The following is an 11,511-nucleotide window of genomic DNA, read 5'->3' on the forward strand; positions in this document are numbered from 1 at the left end:
CGCTCCGGATGCCATCCCAGCAGCTTTCCCAAGCGAGACCTGTGGCTGGCAGGTCTGGTGAGTCCATCCCCATCTCTGCACCCATCACTGGACACAGGAGCACTCCTGCAAGGCAGTGTTCCTCGTGAATATCCTGGCCCTGCTTCACGTTTGGATAAACTGAAATGTGCATGAGCTTTACAGAATAGCAGAGTAACCAAAGCCCCTGCGTTGGACTGAGGCAAGCCCAGAGCCTCGACCAGGCTGCTAAATGTGTCCCTGTGAGCCCCAAACCACCCTGTTTCCTCTGGGGAGATACCTTGTGGCGAAACCCAGCCAGGGTACTTTGAAACTCATCCAGGCAAAGCTCAAGTTACTTGTCCTGCCATACCTATAACCCCAGGAAATGTGACAACTGGCCAAGCTGGCACTGTCACCCATTCCACTGTGCAGCCTTGCTGGCTCTACAGTGCCTTGTGATCCGTGAGTGGCTGTAGAGCAGATGGATGGATGTCAGCTGGAGCTGGGGGGGGATGTGTATGTGTTTGCATCCACCCTCAACTACAGCCCAGGGCAGGAGGCAGGAGTCCCACAGCTTGTGACACATGTGGCTTTCCCCTGCATGGGGCAGGGAGCAGCTTGGCAGGGTGTCACCTGGGTTGGTGGCATTTTGGAGAGAACCTGGGTCTTCCCCACGTGAGCAAAAGGAGACCTGCAGGGTCTGGGCATGGGCTGGCTGGGAAGGAGACCTGAAACTGGAAGAGGAAGGTGGGCTGAGAAAGGTACAAATGGTTAAAGAAGGATTGGGAAGAGGAGGCAGCCAGTGAGGTTACTACAAGCTCGCTCCTCTAGACTGTAGGGACACCCCATTGTTGCATGGTTTGGCCCTGCTTTTTGGGCTGGGCAGTTTGAAGGGGAGGCTTGTGCTCTTGGACTGTGCTTCACCAGTCTGCACCACAAGTCATGTAAGAGAAAAGGTGTTGCTGTTGACCTGAAAGAGGTAGTTAAATAGTGTGCTGGGGTCCTGAGATGCCTGTGGTCTGGCCAAAGCCACCCGTTGTTTGTAGTCTGCAGGAGCAAAGTACTGTATGAAAGTGAAGCTAACTCTGAGCCCTGGCTGGTGTACCACCATGTGTGATGTCCAGCAGTGCCCCAGTGCTGAGACCCTGGCTGCCCACGGTGCTGTGGCAGTGCTGTGCTGGCTGCATGTCAGGCTGCTGGAGCACTGGGCTTGCAGGGTGTGATCAGGTGAGGAAAGGAGTGAGAGAGCAGGGATGGGAGAGGAGGGAGTGGGAAGAGGGCAGTTGTTGGATCGGCTCTGTTGCATGGTGTAACTTCATCCTCAGCTTTGTAGCTGTCCCCATGGCTTAAACTCTCCTTCTGCCCTCAAAGAAGATGAACCACTTGTGTTTCATAGTTGCACAGCAAGTGCTAGAGAGCTGGTGCCTGCAGGTGAGAGACCTTTGCAGGACTTCATGCCTCCTGTGGCTCTTGAAGCCCTTTGGGACCAGCGCCCTACAGAGCTTGTCCTTGCCACCACAGAGAGAAGACAAAGGCTGCTTCTCTGTAGCCAGGATGTTCTTCCCTCCTTATGCTTCAGTTTTTTTTCTTTAATCCCTCAAATTAAGTGTCATTGCTGCTAAAACCTGTGCTAATGCTGTACTTCTAAGAGCACCTTCTTCTTGTCTTCCTTTGGTAGATCTCCGAAGCTGGGAAGGACTCCTTGCCTTCCTGGTTACACTGGAACGTGGAGAGCAGCTCCCTGGAAGGGCTGCCCCTTGACACGGACAAGGGCGTCCATTACATCTCGGTGACCACACTGCAGCCGTTCCCCAATGGAAGCTACGTGCCACAGACTGCAAACGTCTTCTCTGTTGAGGTCCACCAAGAAGACCACAATGAGCCTCAGTCAGTGCGAGCGGCCATCCAAGACACGACTGATGCAGCACCCTTTGTGTGTGGCTCGGAAGAGCCGGTCACCATCCTAACTGTCATTTTGGATGCCGACCTAACAAAAATGACACCAAAGCAGAGGATTGAACTCTTAAGCAGAATGAGAAGCTTCTCAGAGGTAGAACTTCATAACATGAAGTTGGTTCCTGTTGTAAATAACAGACTTTTTGACATGTCGGCTTTCATGGCTGGACCAGGAAATGCAAAGAAGGTGGTGGAAAATGGGGCCTTACTCTCGTGGAAATTGGGATGTTCTCTGAGCCAAAACAGCGTCCCCAACATCAGCAAGGTTGAGGCTCCAGCTAAGGAAGGAACCATGTCTGCCCGCCTGGGCTACCCTGTTGTTGGCTGGCACATTGCTAACAAGAAGCCTCACCTCCCAAAGAGGATGCGGCGGCAGATCAATGCCACCCCTACGCCTCTGACTGCCATCGGGCCACCCACCACTGCAGCACAAGAGCCACCGACCAGGATTGTCCCCACCCCAACATCACCTGCCATTGCACCTCCAACAGAGACAACGGCACCCCCAGTGCGGGAGCCCATACCACTGCCGAGGAAGCCTACAGTCACCATCAGAACGAGAGGCCCCATTGTCCAGACACCCACTCTGGGACCCATCCAGCCAACCAGGGTAACAGAAGGCACTGGCACAGCCACTGTGCCAATTCGCCCCACAATGCCAGGGTACGTAGAGCCCACGGCGGTGATCACACCACCCACAACCACCACCAAGAAACCGAGAGTCTCCACTCTGAAGCCAGCCACACCATCCACCACGGATTCCTCCACAACGATGACACGAAGGCCTACTCGGAGACCCAAAACGCCCCGTCCAACAAAGCCCCCCAGCACCACCAGATCCCCCATCTCCAAGCTGACAACGGCCTCACCACCAACCCGCATACGCACCACAGCTAGTGGGATCCCCCGGCCCTGGGAGCCAAATGAGCCACCCAAGCTGACGAACCACATTGACAGAGTTGATGCTTGGGAAGGTACTTACTTCGAGGTTAAAATACCATCGGATACCTTCTATGACAAGGAGGATACCACCACTGATAAACTGCAGCTGACCTTGAAGCTGAAGGAGCAGCAGATGATAGAGGAGAACTCGTGGGTGCAGTTCAACAGCACCAGCCAGCTCATGTACGGCATGCCCGACCACAACCACATAGGGAAGCACGAGTACTTCATGTATGCGACTGACAAAGGTGGGCTTTTTGCAGTGGATGCTTTTGAAATCCATGTCCACAAACGCCCGCATGGGGACAAGTCTCCGGTGAAGTTCAAGGCCAGGCTGGAAGGGGACCACAATGCTGTGGTAAATGACATCAATAAGAAGATCATGCTGGTAAAGAAGCTGGCTCTGGCATTCGGTGACAGGAACAGCAGCACCATCACAGTGCAGGACATTGCCAAAGGCTCCATTGTAGTGGAGTGGACGAACAACACACTGCCCCTGGAGCCCTGCCCACGGGAGCAGATCCGGACTTTGAGCAAGAAGATTGCGGATGACTCCGGCAGGCCGAGCCCAGCGTTCTCCAACGTCCTGCAGCCTGAGTTCAAGCCTCTGAACGTGTCGGTGGTGGGCTCCGGCAGCTGCAGGCACATCCAGTTCATCCCCGTGACAAAGGATGGAAAGGTGATCTCGGAGGCGACGCCGACGGTGGCGGCAGGCAAAGACCCCGAGAAGAGCAGCGAGGACGATGTGTACCTGCACACTGTCATCCCTGCCGTGGTGGTGGCCGCCATCCTCCTTGTGGCCGGTATCATTGCTATGATTTGCTACCGCAAGAAGAGGAAAGGAAAGCTGACCATTGAAGACCAGGCCACCTTCATCAAGAAAGGCGTGCCCATCATCTTTGCAGATGAGCTGGATGACTCCAAGCCCCCACCATCCTCCAGCATGCCACTCATCCTCCAGGAGGAGAAAGCCCCACTGCCCCCCCCAGAGTACCCCAACCAGAGCATGCCAGAGACCACGCCGCTTAACCAGGACACCATCGGGGAGTACACACCGCTGCGGGACGAGGACCCCAATGCACCGCCCTACCAGCCTCCCCCACCCTTCACCGCACCCATGGAGGGCAAAGGCTCCCGTCCGAAGAACATGACCCCGTACAGGTCCCCGCCGCCCTACGTGCCCCCTTAACGAACAGGAGGGTCTCGGGGGGAGAAGGGGCCTCCATCCAGCTCCACACCAGTGCTGTCTGTGGGCCGTCAGCCCCCTCGCCAGCCGGGAACACAGAGCCCCAGCAGACACTCCCCGGCTGTGCCCGCCGCACTCGTGGGACTCGGGGGGACACTTGTTTTATTTTTGCCTAACAAGCTTTGGTTTTATTTTATTCATAGAGAAACAAAAGATCTCGGCTCAAACTCGCCTTGCTGGCGGCTGGGCTTCGGGCCGGGGCCGGGCGGCGGGCAGGGAGGGGACGGGATGGGTCGGGATGGGTCGGGACGGGAGGAGCAGGCAGCACTGGGGTAGCACTCTGGGTCTCCGCTGTTTGCCTTTAACACTAACTGTACTGTTTTTTCTATTCACGTGTGTCTAGCTACAGGACGTAACATGAAAGGTAGCCTAAAACAAAATAATTAAATTCAAGGGACTTTCTGAAGTCGATGGTTTTAAGTTTTTACATTTAATCTGCTGTTCCCCTAAACTGGGATGTGTAGGTTTGGGAAAGGGGAGGGCAGTGCTGTGCTGCAGCTGAGCTCCAGGGTGATTATGGGGCTAGTTAAGGAGAGACCCTGGAGGGCAGCCAGCCTCCTCCTCCTCCTCAGAGGTGGGGATCAGCTTCTAGATTTGGGGGTTGATTCTTTTGTTTTTTAGTGAAAGGAATCCCATTTTGTGTCACATCATGCAGGAGTCATCCCTTGAGTCAGACTGGCTGCGGGTACCTCTGGGTTCAGCACTGCCCCGAGGGTGAGTGGGGCCCCCTCGATGCAACAGCTTCTCCCCCGCGAGTACTGGGGTTGGGGTGGCCTTTTACGGAGCAAACCCCGCACCCCGAGAGGGGTTTGAGTGATGGGGGGGTTGGGGGGGTCTCTGAGGCTGGTGCTCTTTGCCTCTGCTTTCGGGAGCGGTGCTGGAGCAGCCTCCCCAGCCCCTGGCTGCGGGTTGTGCACTTCCTCCTGGCTGCTCAGTGCCGGGATGCTGTTGGAAAAGATAGAAAGTTAACGGGGCGTGGGGGGGAAGAGAAGGGAAAAAAGGGAAGAAAAAAGGACAGGATCGGTTCATAGTAAAACAAACATCAGTGAAGTCTCAAACCTGATTTTTTACAAGTTTTGATACAGCCTCCAACCGTTTATTAAAAGAGTTAAACCCGGTGTAGCGCTGCCCGTTGTTTGTACGAGCTCGGCCCCGCCGGCCGGCCCCGGGCTCCGCCGCCCCGCTCAGGCGCCTTCATCACTTCCCTCTTTCCCCTTGACGCCCGTACTCGGACCCACGCTGCGCTCTCATGGGCTCCCTTTAGGGTCCGTTTGGGGGGGGGGGGGGTGTCTGCATGCGATGAACGGGCCCCGCCTGCCGGTAACGTGTGCGCGCTCCCCGCACCCGCACCGGGCGAGCGGCGCCCCCTGCTGGCGGCAGTGGGATCCCCGCTTCCGGTCGGCACCGCCCCGGTCCCGGTGCCGGCCCCGCCCAGGAGGGGCGGCCGCGCGGCGCCGCCATGTCCGGAGCGGCGGGGCCGGGGCCGCCGGTGGGGCCGGGCCGCTCCCCGCTGCCCTGCGCACCCCGCCCCGCCGCCGCGCTCCAGCTGAGCGGGGGCACCGAGCCCGCCCGGCCCGGGGTCACCGTCATCGACCTCCGCTTCCCCCGCGGGGCCGCCGCCGATGTGAGTGCGGCCTGAGGCGGACGGTACCGCTGGGGGGGGCACGGGGGGTGCTGGGGGGAGTGGTCCCGGTGCGGGGAGCGGATGCCGGTGGTGGTGGCGGTGCCCGGTAGTGCCATGGACAACACTCGTACCGGTGTTGGGCGGGATGCTAGGGGTGGCCCGGTGCGAAGGGAGGAGTGATGCCGGTGCCCGTCCCTGCAGCAGGGGAGGGGGATGCTGGTGCCGGTATGGGAGGGCACAGGTGGTGCGTTTTTTGGGGGTGTGTGTTACCGGTTCCGGTATGGGGAGTGAAGGCTCCGGTATTGGGGGAGGCTTTGTGCTGGTATTGGTGGGCATTGTACTGGTGTGGGGTGGGGTTGCCGGTACCGGTATGGGGAGGAGGTGCTGGGGTCGGTGAAGGGGTTGCCTGTTCCAGTACGGTGGTGCTGGTGTGGGGGATACCGGCTCCGCTATGGGGGGTGCTGGTGTGGGGGATGCCGCTGCCGGTTTGGGGGTGCTGGTGTGGGGGATACCGGCTCCGCTATGGGGGTGCTGGTGTGGGGGATACCGGCTCTGCTATGGGGGGTGCTGGTGTGGGGGATGCCGCTGCCGGTCTGGGGGTGCCGGGGCGGGGTCTGAGCCGCGGTCCCACCGCAGGTACAGGAGATCGTCTTCAAGAACTTCTACACGGCGTTCCTGAGCGTGCGGGTGCAGCGGCCCGGGCCCAGCGGCTCCCGGCGCTGGGTGACCTCCCTGCGGGACCTGTGCCTCATGCCCTGCCCGCACACCGAGCAGGGCGCTCAGGACTACTTCTCCCTCCACCGCAACCAGGTCGGCACAGCTGCACCGTGGCCGTGGCATCACCCGTGCGCTGGGGCTCACCCCTCTTTGCCTACCCCCCAAGGACAGCTCCCAGTCCCCAGGGCCCTGTGCCACCGGGTGCCACTGTGTACAGTCCCAGCAGCAAGGGTCCTGATGCTGCCCCTGCCCCGCTCAGCCCAGACAGCCACCACGAGGTGACATTTCCCTCGGGCTCCTTCCATTCAGGGTGGGTTGGGGTTTTTTGGAGGAAGTCTAGAGTGAAGTGTCCTTGAAGGTCAGGTTGGCCAGGGCATGGAGCAGCCTGGTCTAGTGGGAAGTGCCCCTGCCCATGGATGGAATGGGATGAGCTTTAAGGTCCCCTACAATCCCAAAAGCTGTCCCTGAGCAGCGTGGCCAGGCCAACCCTTGTTGGTGACTGCTGTCCCCATCCTTGCCCCAGCAGATGCTGTGTGACATGGACCAGGTGACAGCAGTACGGTTCATCCTGCGGCAGCCCTCCCCAGTCTGGCTCCAGTTCAGCATCGAGGAGCTGCAGATTTTCCCCCCTGGACAGAAGGTGAGGGGGTAGGAGCTGCCCTCACTGGGTCCACACCAGGCCACTGTTCCCAGGTGTTGCTCCCTGCAGCTATGGGGGCTTCAGGGTCCCTCCAGTGGACACAAGGACGTGGGTGCAAGTCCTTATCCTTTGCTGGGGCTCTTGGGGGCCAAGGGGAGGGATGGCTCCAGCCAGCCCCAGCCCTGCCTATTCCTGGGGCAGATGTTTGACAAGCAGGGCTGGAGCTGGAGGTTGCTGCAACAACTCAAGGGTGGCAAACAATCACTCAGAACACAAAGTTCCCTTTAATGATGGTAAAGTGTCACATCCCTAGCAATATAAATATGCCTATGCTTTGAATCACATAGCTTGCTGCATGGTGTGAGAGATGGAGGTGGTATTGGGGACACCCTTATGTGACCTTCTGGATGTGTTTCAGAGCCCCCAGAAGGATTTCCCCTCTTGGCTCTCCCAGCTGACCCCTCCAGAGCAGCCAGCCAGCCTGCATGGGGTGAGTGACCTTGCTGAGGTACTGTGTGGAAGAGGGACCTATGTGGGGTGCTGGCCATGGGCCTTAGCATTCTGGTGGGGCTGCTAGCCCCATCCCTGCCTCACTGGCTCCAGACCCCTCCAGAGAGGTGCATGCTGCAGAGTACATTGCCCAGCCAAGGCAGCCCATGGACAGAGGGAGCTCACAGCTATGGTGCATGTTTACAGCTTGTGAGACACATCTGCCTGGCAGCGGTCTCCGGTGAGCAAAATCCAGGCAGAGCACGGCACAGGGGGCAGCTGGTCTGTGAGAACCTGCAGAACCAGCCGTGAGCAGGCTGGGCCAGGAGGATGCCCCACTGCCCAGCACCAGCACCGCATTCTGCTGCTGAACTTGGGTGCTGCAGAGTTTGCATCACATTGGTGGCAAGGGTTCTGCCAGCCCCAGCAAGGCTGGGAGCACCAGTCCCTGCCCACTGTCTGCTGGGGAGGGCACCCCAGTCCCTTGCTTGGATCACATCCCCCTTCTCAAGGGGTGCTCCAGGGAGATGCCAGGGGCATTGGCATGAGGCACCCACCACCACCTTGACACTGTGGCAGGGCTGGCCAGGGCAGAAGCGGTGCCTGGGGACCTGCTGCTGAGCCCATGGGTCCCACTTGGCCCCCAGGGTGAGCCAGCACCTGCAGCAGGCTGTCACCAAACCCAGAGAGCACCGCAGAGGGACACAGCTGGGAAACTCCCGACTGTGCAATTAGGTATTTAATCATAAGCCAGCGCTGTGCTTTCTGTCATCCTGAGTGCCTGCCAACGGGGATGGGCTGTGTCGGCACCATGGCCCACAGGGCTCAGGGTCACCCATGTCCTCGGCCGCCCATTTTCCTAGAGTGGGGCCCTGCTTACCCTGTATTGAGAAATCACCAGCAGGTCAGGAGCATGGGCACTATTGCGATAGTGCCTGGTTCCCAGGGAGCACAGCCACCAGCCACACCACTGCTCAAGCTCACTGTGACTGAGCCCACCTGGCCCATTCCCACTCTGCAGCACTGTGCCTGTTTCTTTCCAGGAGCTACCCGACCCGGAGAAGGTGTCAACAGAGGTCCAGCAAATGTGGGTGCTGACAGAGGTGATCCGCACTCGCCAGGCAGCCGCCCGCATCGGGCGCTTCGACGTGAGTTCCACCATCCTGCTCAGAGCTTCAGCCTGGCTGCATTGCCAGGGGAGCCTCCCAGAGGGGCTGCTCCTGGCAGGATGGGGGTTTGGGGTGTCCCTGTAGAAGGATGGTGCAGTGCAGGGCTGACAGTTGTTCTTCCCAGGTGGATGGCTGCTACGATGTCAACCTGCTTTCCTACACGTGAGCCCTGGCGGTGTTGGGCAGAGGGAGCTGCCTATTCCCTGGACTCCAGTGCTCCCACATCGGCCTTTGTCCCTGTGGCGCTGGGGGGTTTCTGAGCCCTCCCCGTGCCCTTCCCCACCTCCTCCCGTGCTGTCTGCCCGCGGTGAGCAGCGCTGCCGCCCCAGAGGCCCTCGAGAGCCTCTCCAGGCCGGTGCCCTCCAGCTCCCGTCGCTCTGCCGGTCCCCGCACCTTCCGTCTGCCCCAGGCAGCAGCCGCTGGCCCTGCCTGCGCGACAAAAGGCTCCCGCGGACAAGGGGGACCAAGGAGATGGGGGGGGTGCTTCCACCACCACTAAAAGCTGCTACGTTGGCCCTGCCTGTGCCTGCCTGTCTGTCGGAGGGGTGGCCGTGCCCCAGCATACCCCCGGGCCGGCGCCGGGGGGCGGGTCGGGGGGCGGGCCAGGGGCCGGCCGGACTCCATGTCCCAGGCGCCCTGGGGCCGTACCGGGGAGAGCTGGAGGGAGGATGCTGCGGACGGGCTGCCGCGCCGCCGTGTCCCGGCGGCCCCCGCAGGGCTCCGCTCCTCGCCGCGGGGCCGGGGAGGCGGCGGCGGCGGGGGAAGGTCTGAAGCGGACGCCGCTGGACGCGCTGCACCGGTCCCGAGGCGGGCGGATGGTGCCGTTCGCCGGCTGGAGCCTTCCGCTGCACTACGAGCAAGGCCACCTCCAGTCCCACCTGCACACCCGCAGCAGATGCTCGCTCTTCGATGTCTCACACATGCTGCAGGTACCCTTGGGGCGACAGGGCTGGGGACCGCGGGGGGCACCCACACGGCCTCATGTCCCTCCCGGCCCGTTCCAGACTCGTGTGTACGGCCAGGACCGCATCAGGTTCATGGAGAGTTTGGTGGTGGGGGACATCGCTGAGCTGAAGCCAGGACAGGTATTGGGGTACGAGGTGTCTCGCAGGGCCAGGTGGCCCTGGGCATGTCCAAGAGGGACACAGGAGGACATGAGCAGCCTGTTCGCACTCCTGAGGGCCATGTCCCACAGGGCACCCTAACACTGCTCACCAATGAGAGAGGTGGCATCATGGATGACCTCATCGTCACCAACACACTGGAAGATCACCTCTACGTGGTGTCCAATGCCAGCTGCGCTGACAAGGACTTGGCCATCATGAGGGTACATGGCTGCCTGAACCCTGTGGGAGGGGGGAAGCACGGTGGGAATGAGTCCTCCCACCTCTTGGGGATATCTGTGGCTGCATGCACAGAGGTGGCTATGCCCACACATGGGGTTGGCCCCCATGGCAGCAGTTCACTGTCACCCTGGCAGGGCAGAGCAGCAGAGTTGCAAGCCACCGGCAGTGACATTCACGTGGAGGTGTTGGACAACGCTCTGCTGGCTCTGCAAGGTAGCAGGGCCCACAAGGGCCTGCCCTCCTCTGGGCCCTTGCCCAATGGATGTCAGTGCCCTCTTCCCATCCCACCTTTCCCTGGACACCGAGGGCTGTCTCCCAGCCACCTGCCTCCCCAGGTCCCTCCATGGCACGGGTGCTGCAGACAGGGCTGTCAGATGACCTAGCCAAGCTCTCCTTCATGAATAGCATCACCACAACGGTCTTTGGCGTGCCAGGCTGCCGGGTCACACGCTGCGGCTACACTGGCGAGGATGGCGTGGAGGTACCGTGGGAGGTGTGCCCACACCGAGGCACCAAGGGAGGGCAAAGCCATGTCCCACTGACCCTGCCATGTCCCTGCAGATCTCAGTGCCCGCAGGGCGGGCAGTGGAACTGGCTGAGCAGCTGCTGGGTGTCCCGGAGGTGTGGCCGGCAGGGCTGGCAGCCAGGGACAGCCTGCGCCTGGAGGCTGGGCTCTGCCTCTATGGGAATGACATCGATGAGACCACCACACCTGCTGAGGCTGGGCTGATGTGGACCTTGGGTAGGCTGTGGCCATGTCCACTTCCTCCTTGGGGCAAGCAGAGGGGTGAGGTGTCCCCAGGTCCCCAACAGGGCAGAAGGGGACCAGGAGACATCAAAGACCCTCACCCGTCTCTGCCCCACAGGGAAGCGCCGGCGCATGGCCATGGACTTCCCTGGCGCGGCAATCATCATGGCACAAGTGAAAGAGAAGCCAAAGCGCAAGCGCGTGGGGCTGACGTCGGTGGGACCCCCCATACGGCCCCACATGGCCATCCTGAGCTCCGAGGGCACTCCTGTGGGTAGGTGGGGCAGCGGGGCTGGTGTGGGTATAACCCCAAACTGCACCTGTGGCAAGGGAGGGTGCTGGGACTGGCAGCCCCCTGCTCACCTCCCCTGTCCTCATGTCCACAGGCACCGTGACCAGCGGCTGCCCCTCACCCTCCCTGGGCAAGAACATCGCCATGGGCTATGTGGAGGCAGCGCACAGCCGGGCTGGCACCACACTCACCGTTGAGGTGCGGAAGAAGCAGCACCCGGCCCTTGTCACCAAGATGCCCTTCGTGCCCACCCAGTACTACATGGCCAAGTGAGGCCATCGCCTGCTGTGGGCACAGTGCCCCAGCCCTAATAAATGTCCCTTCCCCAGTCTTGTCTCCTCT

The 11,511-nt window shown here is 60.7% G+C and overlaps 3 protein-coding genes across 9 annotated transcripts in view; all 3 read left to right on the top strand.

The window, feature by feature from the left end:
* The window catches only part of DAG1 (dystroglycan 1), a 52,700-nt gene extending 47,438 nt beyond the window's left edge, over window positions 1-5,262 (top strand). For all 3 annotated transcript variants that reach the window (XM_034066204.1, XM_031042335.2, XM_005141571.3), the window contains exon 3: window positions 1,679-5,262. In XM_034066204.1, coding sequence (XP_033922095.1) covers window positions 1,679-4,087 — 2,409 coding nt within the window. In that variant the 3' untranslated portion in view covers window positions 4,088-5,262. The remainder of the gene's footprint in view (window positions 1-1,678) is intronic.
* Window positions 5,263-5,603: 341 nt separating this feature from the next.
* On the top strand, window positions 5,604-9,298 carry NICN1 (nicolin 1, tubulin polyglutamylase complex subunit). The gene is made up of 6 exons (XM_034066547.1): window positions 5,604-5,768; window positions 6,405-6,578; window positions 7,012-7,125; window positions 7,544-7,615; window positions 8,658-8,762; window positions 8,908-9,298. Exons 1-6 carry the CDS (start codon window positions 5,604-5,606, stop codon window positions 8,947-8,949), a joined length of 672 nt encoding a protein of 223 aa, XP_033922438.1. The 3' UTR covers window positions 8,950-9,298.
* A 104-nt stretch (window positions 9,299-9,402) lies between these two features.
* AMT (aminomethyltransferase) lies at window positions 9,403-11,497 on the top strand. Of its 5 annotated transcripts, XM_034066172.1 has the most exons (8): window positions 9,403-9,712; window positions 9,788-9,868; window positions 9,979-10,110; window positions 10,264-10,342; window positions 10,465-10,610; window positions 10,691-10,871; window positions 10,996-11,151; window positions 11,264-11,497. In XM_034066172.1, exons 1-8 carry the CDS (start codon window positions 9,452-9,454, stop codon window positions 11,440-11,442), a joined length of 1,215 nt encoding a protein of 404 aa, XP_033922063.1. In that variant the 5' UTR covers window positions 9,403-9,451; the 3' UTR covers window positions 11,443-11,497. The 5 variants fall into 5 exon arrangements, with proteins under 5 accessions (XP_033922063.1, XP_030898192.2, XP_033922061.1 ...); XM_031042332.2 differs by having other exon boundaries at window positions 9,403-9,868; XM_034066170.1 differs by having other exon boundaries at window positions 9,403-9,868; window positions 9,979-10,342.
* The last annotated feature ends 14 nt before the right edge of the window (window positions 11,498-11,511 follow it).

Source organism: Melopsittacus undulatus, chromosome 9 (assembly GCF_012275295.1).
Source record: "Melopsittacus undulatus isolate bMelUnd1 chromosome 9, bMelUnd1.mat.Z, whole genome shotgun sequence".
Lineage (NCBI taxonomy): Eukaryota > Metazoa > Chordata > Aves > Psittaciformes > Psittaculidae > Melopsittacus > Melopsittacus undulatus.